This window comes from Pteropus medius, unplaced genomic scaffold, assembly GCF_902729225.1.
Source record: "Pteropus medius unplaced genomic scaffold, Ma_sr-lr_union100, whole genome shotgun sequence".
In the NCBI taxonomy this organism is placed as follows: Eukaryota; Metazoa; Chordata; class Mammalia; order Chiroptera; family Pteropodidae; genus Pteropus; species Pteropus medius.
In genome coordinates, this window is record NW_024349802.1 from 7,685,732 (window position 1) to 7,701,924 (window position 16,193).

A 16,193-nucleotide genomic window follows, 5' to 3' on the forward strand; every position below is an offset into this window, starting at 1 on the left:
CTTTGGAGCTGAGGCCTGAAGGATGAGAACAGCCAGTTGTATAAAACATGGGTTCAGGAGCACAGTGGGCAGAGGGGAGAGTGGGAGTAAACAAGAGTAAAGACTCAGAGGCAGGAACAGCGAGCCAGGAGGCCAGCGGGGCCAGAGCGAAGACAACCGGGCAGCCAGAAGGAGAGGAGGGAGTGGGAGGCCGTGAGGGCCCAGCTCCTGCAGGGTCGTGCAGACTTGGCAAAGGAATATGTCTTCATCCTGAGAGCAGTAGGAAGCCCTTTTTACTTTTAGATCATTCTGGCTGCTCTGTAGAGAATGGATTATATGATCTTTACACTCTCAGCATTCATGCAAGTAATTATTACAAGTAACTAATTACGACATGATAAGGACAGCAAGCTATGCGAGTATGTGTAAGAGACAAACTCGTGTTCCCTGGGGGTGGGATGAGGGTGGGAGGCACGGCCACATTGACTACCTAGAGGCACGACATCTTCGTCAAGGCCCAAAGAAGAAATAGGAGTCAGAGAAGCAAAGAGAGGGGAAGGGCAATGGGAAGGGCAGAGGTAATGGCAGGGGCACAGGCCTGGAGGTACAAAGGAGGAAGCACACGAAGTAACTGAGAGGTGGCCAGAGTGCCTGGGGCTCAGGCGGGGCAAGGCCTATGGAGGCGATGGTAGGAGGTGAGCTTTGGGTCAGCTTGTCTTTTCATCTTGGGCTTCTACAAGAGCCTGAGCCCTCTGAGGGAGGACGGGTGAGGCTGTGTGCCCCTTGTCTGCGGAGAATCCCAGAGCCTTCAGGGAACGCTCCATCCTCTCCTCTCCCCACAGGCTGCTGTGGCTGCATCCGGGCTCAACAACCTGCTCGAAGGTGATGGCCAGTTCACGCTCTTGGCCCCCACCAATGAGGCCTTTGAGAAGATCCCTGCTGAGACCTTGAACCGCATCCTGGGTGACCCAGAGGCCCTGAGAGGTGAGCACCCCTCTGCTCCTGCTGCCACCTCATTGGAGCCGCCATCTTGAGCCCAAGGCCTGCTCTCGTCCAGGATAGACATGTCACCTGCGATCCTGTGTCAAGATAGACATGCTGCCCGCCATCCTGTCCCACTGCTCCCAGTCAGCCCTACCTTTGCAGAGGCCAGAGCAGAGCCCTGGTCAGAGGCACGCATATGGAATCCAGCAGGCTTTGTCTGGGGATACAGTCAGGCTGAGGCGGGAGGCAGAGCTGGAGGTCCAAAGCAGGCCCTGGCCAGACTCAGAGAGGGTTAAAGGCCCGAATGATCAAAGCCAGAACAAGGCAGTGTGGGAAGGGATAGCAGGTCCTGGCATCCTTGAAATGGAATCATCATGCTGACCCTTGAACATTTTCTATGTCTGGTCAGGGGCCTCATGGATAATCCAGAATAATAGTTAAAAACCGGTAATAGTCAACTCTTGACTCTTCATTGCTGGGTCCTCCCTCACGTCCTCAGTGAGCTGCTGAGTTAGGAGGTGCATTAATTATTGCTGGAGGAGAAGGAAGGACGAATAGTGTGAGGAGATTAGGAGGGAGGTCAGGCTCTGTGTTCCCCCCACCCTTCCCCCTTTAGCTCCAGGGCCACTGAGCTGCTACCAGGTGATCTCGAGTCCCCTGCAAAGGGGAGTAGTCCCCGGGTCTCCTGTGTACCCCAACCACACTTATTCTTCCCAAATATAATCCAAGGATAACTTCATTTCTTTTGAATCTATTTAAGCCCACCTTTGAAAGGTACTGTGTAAAATGCCCAATGCATTTCTGATACCCTGTGAATGTAAAAGGCTCTCCTCGCAGCCATGCAGGGACAGGAAAGAGCACACTTCTGAAAGCACAGATGCAGACATGCCATGTCCAGGTGTCGTGGTGCCTCTACATACCTGGCCTGTGCCGGGAGCCAGGCCACAGGAGTGAACATGGTACAGCCTTTACCTTCAAGGACGTTTAAGGCTCAAAGACTTAAAAACAGACAACAGACTTAAAAACAGGTCCTTGAGACCTGATATAGTGAGCACGATGACGGAGATACTCCCAGGATCATGGGGTGAGGCCACTGGTGGGGCACCTGAGGGGTGCAGAAGGCTTCCGGGAGGAGGTGAGAGGCAGGCGCATCTCAGTGTATTTAGCTTTCCATTTAGAACTACGTTCTGCCCAAAACATGTTTTGTACAGAGTACATTTTGATCTTGTAGATATCAGAACTCCTTATTATAAAGTGAAAGAAAAAACCACCCCTAATTTATCCCCGTTGTACATCTGCCTTTTCCTGCTCAGAAACCTATTTGCTCAAAGCAAGAGTCCTCTGTGTGGGGCTTGGCTGGTAGCTGGAAAGCAGAGGGCCACGAGGCTGCCCAGCAGTCTCCTGGTTGTTACCAGCAGGTTGACAGGCAGGCGAGAAGCGGCCCCAGGCTGGTGTCCTCCCATTTGAAGACTGGCGTCCAGCCCTAGCGCTGCTCACCCTGCAAGTGACCCTGACAGGTCACCCCTACCCCACCCAAGCCTTCAGTTTCTGTCTCTGAAAAGCTAAAGACCCAAGGCTTCGTTCCCATAGCAGTCTTGCTGTCTTTTCTCTTCGCACTGGCTGAATCAGGTCAGCACTGGCTTTCAATGCCCATGACACTTCTGCAGGAGCCCGATGACTCTGCAGAGCCTCAAAGCTTCCTCCTGTGACGGCTCTGCAAGACCTCAGCTTCCTCCTGTCTGTGACAGTGGGGTTTTGGTTCCCACAGTCAGGACAAATTGAAACTCGCCTCTGCAGTGAGAATGTGAGATAAAGGGCCTTGGTGGCCTTGGTGACCTTGGTGAGCAGCAGTGCTGGAACCTGCTCGGCCTGGCGGAGGCCGGAGCATGTCCCCCTCATCTGCTCTTCACAGTTTCCTCAGGGCCCCCAGCCCCTGTCTGATCTCTAAACTAAAACAAGTAAATAAATGATTATATTTATGATTTATGGGAGGGGAGAATGGGATGGCAAAGACCGTATCTCACTGAATCACTATCCCCGATGCTTCAGACAGAGCCTGGAGACTAGTAGCCTTTGGGTAAAATGAACAAAAACAAAATGTACAAATAATTCCAAGCCTCATTTATTACAGTGTCTAGCTTTTCCAACCACATTTTACAAGTTTTTTAAAGGTCAGTAGATAAAATGACCCAGGGTAAACTCATCTGAGTTTTTCCCCTACCCCTGAAGTTCAGGTCTTTATAAGGGAAGTCCCCCTGAAGTTCAGGCCTTGGTAGAGAAGACCCCCGAAGTTAGAAAGCTAACCACTGACCTTCATTAGGCATTTACTCTGTCGTCCGGCGCTGTACTGGGTGCTTCACATTCACAGTTGCATTCTGTCCTCAGTGGCATGTATATTCTTTCTGGGGAGAAATAAGGTAGCCACAGATTGTGCTAAGCATTGTGAAGTCAGTAAGTAAGTAGTGAGCAGAGGAGGCCAGAGATATTTGGGGATGGTCAGGGACAGTCTCTCTGGAAGAGGTGACTTTTGAGCTGAGGCCTGATGCCAGCCCTGGGAGACAACTGCTGTGCTTACCTCCACTTGACTGATGAGGAAGTTGAGACTCTAAGAGGGTAAATGACTTGCCCAGGGTCCCACAGCTGATAAATGGCTGAGCTGGGATTCAGACTCAGGCAGTCCGTCCACAGAGGCCCGGCTAGCTTCAGATGGACAGCAGACAGGAGGAGAGGAGGGTCTGGGCCACTGGGTACCCCAGCCTGAAGGTCAGCATTGGCGAGAACAGAATCCTCACAGCCTCGGGCAGGTTGCACGCCGCCCCCGAGGTCAGCCTGGAGCGGCACTGACTTGCCTGTGTTCTGTTCGGCCCCCAGACCTGTTGAACAACCACATCCTGAAGTCGGCCATGTGTGCCGAAGCCATTGTTGCGGGTCTGTCCGTGGAGACCCTGCAGGGCACTACGCTGGAGGTGGGCTGCAGCGGGGACATGCTTACCATCAACGGGAAGGCCATCATCTCCAATAAAGACACCCTGGCCACCAATGGTGTGATCCACCACATCGACGAGCTGCTCATCCCAGACTCAGGTAAGCCAGGCCTCAGGGGGCTTTGGTCCTGCCAGGCCCACTATCCCCTCTGCCACCTATGGTGGCAGGGCCAAGGGAATTCAGGGATATTTGGGGCCACTTCTCTGCCTAAACCCAGCTCACGGCCTCTCAGGAGAAAAGGCCTGGGCACCGGGTGGGTTGTGGCCAGGTTGTGAAGCATCTTGAGCTACAGGCACGAGAGTCTAGACATTATCTTGGAGGCAATAGAGAGCTGTTGAAGTTGTCTGGGGAGGGAACAGCTCAATCACAGAAGCCTTTCAGAAGATCTGGCTGCTCTGGTTGGGCATTAAGGACCATTTGCTAACCTCAGAGCAATCGCTTTCTCAATAGTCCCCGAGTATCCCAAGGTCATAGACCTTAGAAGAAATGACCAAATGGACTTTGGCTTGGTTTCATTCAGCATCCTAGCACCATTCTGGGATTTCAGGGAGGTCTACTGCCCATGAGTGAAGAAATTTCACAGGAAAATCCAAACCAGAAAAAACACTTTCTGTGGGTGTGGTCACTAGCATTTTTTGCTGTTCCAAAGCCATGACAGACAATGCTGCCTTCCTCCCCAGCATTAGGCAGTGTCCTGACCGAGCGGTGGGTCAGAGGCTGACCTCTGCCCAATTGAACCTCACCTCACTTCCCCAACCAGTGAGATATCTGGGTGACTGTCCCCTGATGACACAAACCCACAGTGCCCCAGCAGTGTTTAGAGGGGTTGTTGACTCACGAGGTGACATTCCTGCTGATGTATGTCATGCTCTGGGGTGGACAAACGATAAATGGAAACAGCACATTTAACTTTTGAACCTACTTTCTCCTTCCTTGTAGCCAAGACATTATTTGAGTTGGCTGCAGAGTCTGATGTTTCCACCACCATTGACCTTTTCAAACAAGCAGGCCTCAGCACTCATCTCTCTGGAAATGAGCGGTTGACTCTCCTGGCCCCGCTGAATTCTGTCTTCAAAGGTAATGTGGGGACGGCATCCCTGTGAGTGTGCCGCAGGGGGCAGCTGCCCCCCACCCCCCCATCTCCTCCGCCACACCCTCCCTGATTTATAGCACCCTGTGGAACAGCAACACTCCCACCCAGCTCAACCGAAAGCAGATGTGGCTTCACCAGGAACTTAAGAGGCGCTGCTGTTTCGTTTGGCAAAGCAGAGAATGCATTTGGGGCTCTGGTCCTCAGCATTCAAGAGTCTGCAGCTGTCGGGAGAACGGAGCACTCCCCTGCCTTTTTATTTGCTGGGTCCATTGCCAGTGTGATGGTCAGGCGGTCAGAGCAAAGACACAGCTGAGTTCTGGCCACAGGGAAGGCGGAGAAGGGGGCCACGTTGTGTCTGGGCCTTCCCGTCCCTCATAGGGCAAAACTCCAAACCTTCTCGGTTATCTGGACCTTTTTGCATTTTTTTTTTCTTCTTAATTCATAGAAGATGCCAGATGTTAAGGAATATTGCAGCTTCACTTAATTTCTCAGTCTCCATTTCCAAAGTCCAGGAGGGCCGGGCTTTTCTCCGCGTTTGTCTCTCCTTCTCTTCATCTCCGGAGCATGCCTCTGGGCCTGACGGCACCTTCCCTTGCAGATGGAACCCCTCGCATTGATGCCCGGACGAAGAATTTGCTTATGAACCACATGATCAAAGATCAGCTGGCCTCCAAATATCTGTACCACGGACAGACCCTGGACACCCTGGGCGGCAAAAAACTGAGAGTTTTTGTTTATCGTAATGTAAGTTTTGGATCCTAAATCCTGCTCCTTCTTTATCTCAGCTCTAAAACTGGAGGCTGTGTTAGGTTAAAAAAAAAAGTGCTCAGTAATCAGGAGCTCGCTTGAGAAATGGTTTCTAATAAGGAAGGGAGGAATTTCCGGAAAGTGTATCTGAAATCAAAATGGAGTCCTGCAGAAGGATTAGAAGCTCCTTTTCTGGAGGCCTTTGGGAGCGGACCTGTCTAACCTGGCTGGATAGAACTCAGAGTGGTGAACAAGGGCAGAGGGATGGAGGGAGGGGATCCCTCAGTTTATGTGAAGGGAAACCCCCTGAGCTGAGGCACAGCCCTCCTTGGTCCAAAGGTTCTCCTCCCTTCTCCTGTCCGCTCTCTCTCTTCAAACCCAGTGGTTAGTCTGGAATATCAGGCAGGAAGCGCAACACAACAGAGCCCTTGCTGGAGACCAGTCGGCAACATTTGACTAAAGATGGTTGTCATCTGTTAAATAAATAAATCAAAAGACTCCATCTATTTATTTGATCAGTATCGATAGACCTCACATGTAACATGATATTCTCATGATGGGGCCTCTGTGTAACTTTACAGGGGCCCCTGGAGCCCTTCTTTCCTTAAGGAACACCATTTTAATGTTTTTCTTTCCTGGAGAAAATACATCGTTTTATCCTGGTCTTGAAAACGCACCCCTATATGTATTTATTGATGTTTGTAGATGAAGCCATCAGCACAAGTCAGGGGGCTTCTGCTTGGGGGGATAACCTGCCCTCTCTCTGCCCACCCCCTTTGTGCAGAGCCTGTGCATCGAGAACAGCTGTATCGCTGCCCACGACAAGAGGGGGAGGTTCGGAACCCTGTTCACCATGGACCGGGTGCTGACGCCCCCAATGGGGACTGTCATGGATGTCCTGAAGGGGGACAATCGCTTCAGGTAACTAGCCCCATCCCTGGGCAGGCCTTCTGCCAGGTGGTCATGCTGGGGAGGATGCTGGGCCTCAGCTACCTGTTAAGTTGCCCCCTCCCTTGGGGGCTCAGTGAGCACTAGTGGTACCCTGACGTGACCTTCCAGGCTGGGGATGTGGGAAGGATGAGGATTACCTTGAAAGCGGAAGTTGAAAAGAAGGTTTACATCTGGGAACGTCATCCTCACATCCATGGGGAGCAGGGAAGGACTGCATCTCTACTACTGAAGGGCAAGGAAAACATCACACCCTCATTTTAAAGTCCCACGTGAACTGAGAACACCTGATTTTGAGTGTATGTGACTCTCGCTCTGCACAGTATCTACTAATTAAATTGCACCTGAAGATTCCTTACCGCTCCTTCTCAGGCTCCCTGCCTCACTCTTCTCCATTTCTGACTTCCTTGCTCACCTCTGGGTGCTGTGACATTGAGTGTTTCCTGTCACTTGAGTTCGGCCACCTGCACAAGAGTCTGGGAGACTGTGCACCCTCCGCCTTGCCCAGAATCGCATCCCCAGGGCCCAGTGGCTCAGCCAGTCTCTGGGTCCATGCCGCTGGCCTCTGCCTTCCTCCTTCCCCCTCTGGCCTTTGCCTTCTGGCCATTTAACTGAGCTTAGCGTTTACGAGAGAAGATACAGACCGGAGTGGTCCCTTTTTGTGCCTGGCAGGGAGGTGAATCCCAGTGCTCTGGGCTCCACCTACCCTCAGTGGTGAGGTATATGACGGCCCCCACAGGCAGGTGACATTTTCTGTATGCGTACCCACAGCATGCTGGTCGCCGCCATCCAGTCTGCAGGGCTGACGGAGACACTCAACCGGGAAGGGGTCTACACTGTCTTTGCTCCCACGGACGAGGCCTTCCAAGCCATGCCACCAGAAGAACTGAACAAACTCTTGGGTAAAGGCCAACTTAAGTACATTTTTCAGCTTTTCCAAAGTAACCGTATTGGTCAGGGTCCCAGCAGGAAACCGCTGGCACATTACAAAGGGTTTGACTGAAAGAAATTTAATGACGAGACTGTTGGCTTCTAGAATGAAGGAACTAGCAAACGGTGATGGCACCCAGGGACCAACAACCATAGGAACCCTTTATCCCCCCAGGCCTGGGGAGTTGGACGAGGGACACAGAACAGGGCCAGAGCCACATATAGCTGCTGTCAGAACCGTGGCCACTACGTACCTCAGCCCCATTCTCTTCCCTCTGCCTGCCAGCCTCCTGTCAGCTGGTTACAGGAGGATGGGTGAGGGAGCCTGAAAGATACCTTTCACAGTTGTCAGCCTTCCCGGGTACCAAACAAGGTAGAGAAGAGCAGAAAGAAATTCAGGGTGGATAATAACAAGCCCAGTCACTGAGACACGGCTTCTACTCAGGACCTCTGTGATAATGAAGTCGTTTACCTGAATCACTTGTCCCTCAGGGTAAAAGCTTTACCAAGAAGCTAGTCATGGCCCTGAGAAATGTAGTTGAGGATGTTTGAGAGGAAATTCTAGTAGTCAAGAGCTTGGGCTCCCAGGTTACCTTAAAGCAGATTCAAATCCTGGCTCTGGCATTTAGCTGCTGAGTGACATTGAGCAACTTGCTTAACCTCTCTGAGCCTCCATTTTCCCATTAGAAAAACGAAGATGGTAAGTGTACATTGCTCAGTGTGTTGCGAGGATTAAATTAGGTGCTCCCCATGGTGCTGGACACACGTCCTTCATCAGTAATGGCTGTGCTGGTGGGGAGGTATCACGGGGTTGTGATGTCGAATTCTGATTTCATGCCCATGAGAGATGCTTCCACCCATCACAGAAAGGTGAGCCTGAAGAGGAGGAGGAGGAGGAAGGAAGGAAGGACCTTGGCCAAACCTTGGGGCCCACATAGTCTGTACCTCCCTCTTCACTCTGGAACAGAATAGAAAGCTCAGGTTGCAGGCAGCTGTGAGCTGGACTTGTGTCCTGTTTAATTTCTTTATTGTTAAATGAATGCCTGTGTCTATGATACTGACGTATGTTCCTGAGAAGAGGGGAGAAGTTCGTGCTGAACATAAACTTTCCACCCTCTTCTGTCCAGCAGGAATGGAATATTCCCCAGGTGGCCTGAGCCTGCTCGACTTCTGTTTCATTTTCGGCTGTGTGAGAGCAGAGGAGGGGAGTGGGCAAAGCTTGCCAAATATGCCCTTCCTCAGGCCTGCGGGCGCGATTAGACCCCAGCGCTCCTGGGGGATGGAGGGCTGGCCAGGTGTTAGCAGTCATTCCAGGTGTTAGAGATCTCGGAAGAGAGAGGCCCCTGGCACCTCGGGGTCAGCTTGGCTCAGCACCTCCAGGCAGTGTTTCTGTGGAAAGGGAACTCTTGCCAGCTCCAGGTTGTGGATGTTGGAAATCACTCGGTACCCGTGGCTGCATCGCATGGATTTGTCAGTAACCAAGTGAATTCTCTAAAATGCTTTAAAACTTCCTCCATTCTCAGTTTCAAGATGCTGGAAATAGCCATCCATAAGCCCTAGGGAGGTCTAGCCATTTGGCTGGTAATGTGAGTATCAGGGGCAGCCTTGATGTCAATGAAATGAAAGGGCAGCTGGCAACTTGAAGACTTGCCTCCCACACTTAATTCGGGAAATGCCTGTGCACCTTTATGAGCAATCAGATGTTTTCCCCAATTGGTGGAGAAGCTGATGTGGCCTGGAAGGAATGCTGAGACGTGAGGAGGAGGGACGCTGCGGCGGGAATCCCCCCCTCGGCCTGACCTCATCGGCTCCATAGCTCCTCCAGATTGCAGCTGTCGACTCTTTTAAGTTCTCTCTTCAGGAAATAGCCGTCTCAGAATATGCATTTGAGAGTAGAATGTGTAAATATTTCACTACTGTGTTATAACCATCAGGAGCCACACTGATGATGAAATGTCCCAGATGCTAGTGCTGGAAATGTCCCTGGCTTTCCAAGCAAATATTTAGCTCATGGAAACATGAGTCATACTCACAGAGGAGTATGGATTAACTCCTCAGCATCACAGAGAGCAACCCACCAGCTATAGGGGAGAGTCACGGCCTCATTCCCTGGTCATTACGCAGATGGTGGGATCGAGGGCTGAGCACACAGCGAGTGCTCAATGAGTATGTATTAGCGAGGCAGAGAGTTCTCCATCTCAGGGGTGACCACTTGCATCTTCTCCTCTGGGCCCTCCTTGACCATGCCAATTACCAGCCTTAGGATTAACTCTGCTTTCTTTCTCACAAACCTGCAGGCAATGCCAAGGAGCTTGCCAACATCCTGAAATACCACATTGGCGACGAAATCCTGGTTAGCGGAGGCATCGGGCCCCTGGTGCGTCTGAAGTCTCTCCAAGGCGACAAGCTAGAAGTCAGCTCGGTGAGTGTCTGAAAATTTAAAAGCTGGCTGCGCTCTGCTACCAAGGTTCCAGGGGCACATCTCATCCCTGGGATGGCATTAGACACACGCACAGTCTTTAAGACACATCTTGAATCTCTGAATGCATGTTGTCTATAGAAAGAAAGAAAATAGAAAAGGATTTTCAGGAAAATCGAATGAGACTGTGCTTAAACGTGACTAAGAACGTCCAGATTTGCAGTGGAATAAAGCATCTGATTGACATCTGGGTGAGGCTATTAGATCTTCCTGCCCTTAAGGAGATGTTAGGCAATTACTTGTGTGCATTGAGAAATCAGTCCCCAGTTCCCTTCCCATGCTCCCCACCCCCCCACCCACCCCCCAAATTCAGGGCTTACTGAGCTGCACCATGAACCAGACCATGCCAAGAGACTTTTCTTCTGATGCTTGGTCTGTGGGCCTTCCCTTGCTCTGCATGTTCCACTTTGGAACTGCCTCAGAGGACCCCAGCTCCAAGGCAGCCCAGCTCTGGGAAACTGCCTATGGCCTCCTCGGCTGCACCAGCAAGGCCACTGACCCCCTTGTGGGGGGACCACTCTTCCGGTGTGTGACTGGCTCATCTTCTGCTCCCTGCTCTCTCCTGACCTCAGCCATTCCTTTGCTCATCAGCTTCTCTCCAGAACATAGGAAGGCATGCAGAGAGGCAGGTATACGATGCAGGTTCTCTGAGAGTCTCCCAACTTTTAGATTTAGGGTGTCGGGTCCTGTCTGTCACAGGCTTCAGTTCCCCCTTCCTCTTTGGGTTTGATACATAGGTCATTCAGGAAGGCCTGAGATAGATTTACCCTGGGTGTGATTCCTGTGAGAAAATCCTAAGTAGGAGAAGTGGAAAGAGCCTTTACTCAGAGCTGGCGGCCCGGCTTCTGTCCCCATCCTTCTCACCTACTTAGTTTAAAGGGAACACTTGGCCTCTATTGAGTTTTTAGTTTCCTTTTCTGCTAAGTGGAACATTAATATCTGCCTTCTCAATATCCATTGCTGTGAAGACAAAGTGAGTAACACACAAGCATTTTGTAAGTTACAATATTGAGTCCACACAAGGGATTAGAATGAATCCACCAGGATTCATCAGAGTATCCCCAACACTTAGCAAAGGATCTGGCATCCAGAAGCTCTCAGTAAACATTTGCTGAATGAATGAAATAAATATACGTTCAACAATTGTCTCTTTCTCCCAGAAAAACAATGCGGTGTGTGTCAATAAGGAACCTGTTGCTGAATCTGACATCATGGCCACAAATGGCGTGGTCTATGCCATCTCCAGTGTCCTGCAGCCTCCAGGTAAGGCCCTGACATATCCCATTCCCACTCACTCTGCAGCTGGCCCTTCTCTGCACATAGCAGCTGGTGTTCGATCGAAAAACTCTTCTGAGCAAAAGTAAGAATAAAGTGCGACATGCAAACTGAGCCGCCGTGGACGGCGTCACTGCGTCTGATCGAAAGTGAATTAGGAACTGTCGTTTCAAAGGCGCTACACCAAGGAACACAAGGACAGATCTCTCTTTGCTGAATTTCCTGGCTGTCTCAGCCCCACTCAGACACAGCCCAGTTGTTTGTCACAAGTGGATGCATTGAACGTGGTTCAAAGCACCCCTCTTACAGCACTGCGCCTTATGGGAGCTCTCTTTACCTCCAGAAAAGTTGAAGTTGAGGCCAGGCTCTACCCTCGCTTGTGCATTCACCTTTCTTTGCACTCTCTCCCCAGGGGCCAAATTCTGCCCTGAGTTAGGAAAGTTATAAAGGAAAACTTCATTGGAAAATGTGAGCCAGAAAGCCCAACAATGCCCCTCACTCATAGCTGTTATGAATGACATGCTAATAGTTTCTCTCTCACCGAAGCTGCCTTTTCCTTCTTCTCCAGCCAACAGACCTCAGGAACGAGGGGATGAACTTGCAGACTCTGCACTTGAAATCTTCAAACAGGCATCAGCATTTTCCAGGGTAAGATGCCTGCTAGGCTCGTCCTTGGCCCGAGCAGCCCTGGGTCCTCTTTTTGGGCCCTTGGAGAAGGCTCTTTGGACCCCTGTCTTTCTCAGTGGCTCTCCCAGGGCAGTCTCAAAACTTCTTCCCACTCCCATTGGAGCATCCTTAGCCCTGGTCTATGTGAGGCTCAGGGCAAAGATCCCAAGCATCCCCTGCTCCTTCTGTGGGCAACGCCCAAGCCTTTAAACCGGGGCCCCTGAGCACCAGTCTATGGGGAAGCCACTGCTGTGAGAACAGATACAGCTCTAGAATCTATCTGTCCGAGGAGGGCAACCCATCCTGAATTCGCCTTATGGTGGCCTGGCCTGCCCTAAGCCTGGACCTCCAAGTCACTCTTCTGTTTTCCATGACATGGTCCCGCTTGGGTGATGCTGGGGCTTCCTGGGCAGTAGTGTGAGTTCTGGATACAGAACAGGCTGTGTGTGGAGCCTCCCTTCCTTGCCTCAGCCCCACCTCCCTCTCAGACCCTCTGAATCTTTGCATGCTTCTCTTCCTGCTCCCCACCTTGCCCACGGCCCAGGAGCCCCTACTCAGGCTCCTTTGCTGCTTCTCGTTAGGTAGAGCCCCTTGGGAATATGAGGCATCTAACGGGTTTGCATTTCAAGAGAAAAGGCTACAAGAGTCGGTCCTTAACCCAGAGGCCTGCAGCTGAAACATGTCACTTTACTTCTGAACAGAGGTGTCTCCTTAGCACCCCTCAGCAAAAGGTTCTTGTCCCTGAGCTCCTACTCCCAAGAGCTTCCCCCTGTGCAATCCCAGCTCCCCAAGCTCCAGGCTGGTGTCTCAGTGGAAGCCAGGCTTTGGGGTCTCCCAGGAGTGTCCACCTTAGACTCTACTCGGTAGGAGTTTGCACATCACTCAGGGATGCTGAGGCCAACTGAGAGGCTCCCCCGGGCCCAGCAGTTCCATGTCCCCCTTCCTCTTTCTCATCCCTAACATTCATTCTGACTAGAGGTGGCAGTGGGCGAAGCCACTGCCATGAGCAGGTGCAGGTGTAACTTTCACTAGAAAACCTGACACCTTATGTTTTCTTTCAGGCAACCCAGAGCTCTGTGAAACTAGGTAAGTCTGGTCTGGGCTTGAATTCCCCATAGACTCGTTTGGGCCTTACGCTCAAGCAGGCCATGCCTACCATCTGCCATATATAGATAAAAACATCACGGTGCAATAAAGCAGGCCAGGCCTTGGGGGTCGGGTGCAGAACACCCAATTTCCTTCTCTCTAGGATGGAGATAATAAGAGTACCAACCTTTTAGGGCTGATGTGAGTGTTTGGCTTTGGGAACCTGGGAATATTGCACAGGGGCTTGGCAGGAGCCCATGGTGAGGACGCAGTTCCAAGCTGGTAGACGTTCTATGGCCATGCCACCCTGAACGTGCCCGATCTCGTCTGATCTCGGAAACCAAGCAGGGTCGAGCCTGGTTAGTACTTGGATAGGAGACCACCTTGGAATACCAGGTGCTGTAGGAGTTTAAAAAAAAAAAAACAAGCTGGTAGACGCAGAAAATCCTAGTTCAGAACCTCACTGAGTAAGAGAGGAAGTTTCACAAACCACACAGCACCTGCTGAGTGTGGCAGTAGGAGTCCGCTTGGCCCCCGTGCTCATGAATCTGACGATGTCCTAGACAGACATGGGGAAGCCCGCATCATTTTCACCTTCCAAACTTCTCTCTTTCAGCCCCTGTCTATCAGCGGTTATTAGAGAGGATGAAGCATTAGTACGAAGAACCGCAGAGGGAATGCACTACTGCAGCTCCTCGCCAGTTTCTCTGTTTGCCAAAGAGACTGTTCTCGAAACCAAATATCACACTTCCATGTACATGGGCCGCACCATAATGAGATCTGAGCCTTGGGTGGGTTGGGGGAGGAGGGAGAAAGATGATGTACTTTTAGATTTTGTTCCCCCTGAACATGGCCGTTCACCCACTGCCTGCAGAGACCTGGATGTCACTGCCTGACATTTACTTCCAGGAAGGACCACTCCCAAAATGTGGAATTCCCGCCTATGCCAAGTGCTCTGGAAAAGGGAGCCGAAGTTTGTGGAGCTCCCAAAACATGAATCAAGCAATCCAGCGTCATGTGGGAGTCTTGGCACAGATTTTGTAAAGCTCTTTCACAGCTGGAGAAATGGCATCATTATAAGCTATGAATTGAACTGCTCTGTCAAACATGTCTCAAGCCTATGCATGGCTTGGACACTTCTGTGTGGCCCAGTCCAGATAGAGGAGAGAGGGTAGGTAGAGCATGCAGAGCCCAGGATTTCCCAGGTGTGGCAGAGCCATGGTGTGTTTGTAATAAAACCAAAGAAACATGCCCGTGTGGAGACGGACTGTGTGCTGGCCTGGGCATTCACCAGGGACGGGTTTCTGTTCCTCAGGGCTGTGATGCTGCTTCATACTGAGACTGCACCTGAGAGCAGCTCAGCAGAGAGCCTGGAGGTTGGTCTGGTCCTCACATACCCCGACAGCACACGAGATTTGAACCTGACTTTGTTGAACTTGTGTCCGTTTCAGTTTCCATGAGCCCTGGGGCCTCGAGTCCTCCGTGTTCACTTCACCAGCACTTTACTTCTCTTATTGGCCCGAGGCATCTGTCTTGCCTTCCAGTATTGTGACTCTGTGAAGTAGTTGCCCATAGTTCCATTATGCAGATGAAGAGACTGAGGCTCAGGAGAGGGAGAACCACTGGTAACACAGAAAATGGCTGAGCTGGGCCAGCAGCCCAAGCCTTCTGACCCCCAGAGGCCATTTGACAAGCAAGCAAGTCCCAGTTTTCCCGGGTCATACCCTCTATTCGGACCCACATTCAAATCCCGTTCCCTGCTCCTTTGTGTTCTCCATCTCAAACCATCCTCAGCGTTGAGAGGCTAGTGTGGCCATGGCACCATTGCTCCCTCCTTTGTGGCCTTGGGTCTGGCACTTAACCTCTCAGTGCCTCTGTTTCCTCACCTGTAATGGGAATGACCGTTACATCTCCTTCAGAGGTCCACTGTGAAGGTGAAGCAAAATGATGCTTATAAAATGCTTGGCACGGGATTAGGTATCATTGGTATTATTCTCATGCTATTTAAGACTGCTCAGGATCAGTGCAGCTGAGAATCTTTTTTGTGTCTTTTCCAAAGGCAGCACACTTGTCTGGAAAATGGTTCAGCCCAGTCCTCCCACACTTCACTCTGCCAAGGCTGATTCACTCCAGCAGGCGGAGCTCATTACACTTAATGGACCCAATGACCCAAAGGTGGCGATGTCTGCAGTGCCACTGCTGGCCTGCCCACTGCTGGGAACCGCGCAATGGCCTAGCAGATGGCCCCTCCCTTCCATAGCCTCCAGTCTGGGGAAAAACACATGACATGTCACCCAATAAAGTCATTCATTCATTTATTCTACAGATAGAAAATCGTTCATCAGCCAATGGCACTATCATCTGCATATCCATGTTGACTTGAAAGGACAATTCAGTGGTTCTGTGCAGATAATGGAGTCTGAGGAAGTTGAGGCTGGGAGCCGGGACACCCAGGAGCTCCCAGAGTGGGGGTAGTTGAGAGGAGTGGAAGGAGCTAACCTGGTAAGCTGTCAGACGGGGTGAGAGAGGCAGCCTGTGTGTGCCTGGTTTGTCATTTTCCCACAGCTCTGCCCTGCTCACTGCCCGGCAGTCAAACCAGCTTGGGTTGCCAGTGACGCCTTAGCTCACGCTAGGTGTGCTGCAGCTCCGCTTCACGTTCAGCGCCCAAAACACACTTTATAAGATGACATTGGAACCCGAAGAAGTGACTAGTGTAACTTTTAAAGATCTTTTATTTTTAAATAAAAATCACCCCAAGATTCCTTAAAAATGTCAAACCCCCCTACATCTGTCCCTTCGACCTCTGCCCTGCCCCCACCCAACCTCCCTAACAATGGGGGTCAGGCTAAGTATTAGGTGCTGCCATCTGGAGATGGACTTTCAGGGCTGAGGGGTCAGCCCCTGCCTGTTTCCGGATGGATGACTGCTGGAGGGAGGTGTACGCCTGCCTGGGCCCCACTTGGTCAGAAGGCCGGAGGGCAGCCCAAGCCAGATAGAGGTTGTCTAGGCCTTGTCTGAGCC

General features: G+C 51.4%; 1 protein-coding gene and 1 pseudogene across 2 annotated transcripts in view; both read left to right on the forward strand.

The window, feature by feature from the left end:
• Positions 1 to 14,423, forward strand: part of TGFBI (transforming growth factor beta induced) — a 32,280-nt gene extending 17,857 nt beyond the window's left edge. The window contains exons 7-17 of one of the 2 annotated variants that reach the window (XM_039836082.1): positions 822 to 963; positions 3,835 to 4,047; positions 4,888 to 5,025; positions 5,640 to 5,785; positions 6,573 to 6,709; positions 7,508 to 7,638; positions 9,964 to 10,088; positions 11,306 to 11,408; positions 11,989 to 12,068; positions 13,148 to 13,172; positions 13,789 to 14,423. In XM_039836082.1, the coding sequence (XP_039692016.1) occupies positions 822 to 963; positions 3,835 to 4,047; positions 4,888 to 5,025; positions 5,640 to 5,785; positions 6,573 to 6,709; positions 7,508 to 7,638; positions 9,964 to 10,088; positions 11,306 to 11,408; positions 11,989 to 12,068; positions 13,148 to 13,172; positions 13,789 to 13,829 (1,281 nt within the window). In that variant the 3' untranslated portion in view covers positions 13,830 to 14,423. The remainder of the gene's footprint in view (positions 1 to 821; positions 964 to 3,834; positions 4,048 to 4,887; positions 5,026 to 5,639; positions 5,786 to 6,572; positions 6,710 to 7,507; positions 7,639 to 9,963; positions 10,089 to 11,305; positions 11,409 to 11,988; positions 12,069 to 13,147; positions 13,173 to 13,788) is intronic. The other variant, XM_039836083.1, reaches the window with a different exon arrangement.
• On the forward strand, positions 13,462 to 13,580 carry LOC120581908 (uncharacterized; annotated as a pseudogene).
• Positions 14,424 to 16,193: the final 1,770 nt, after the last annotated feature.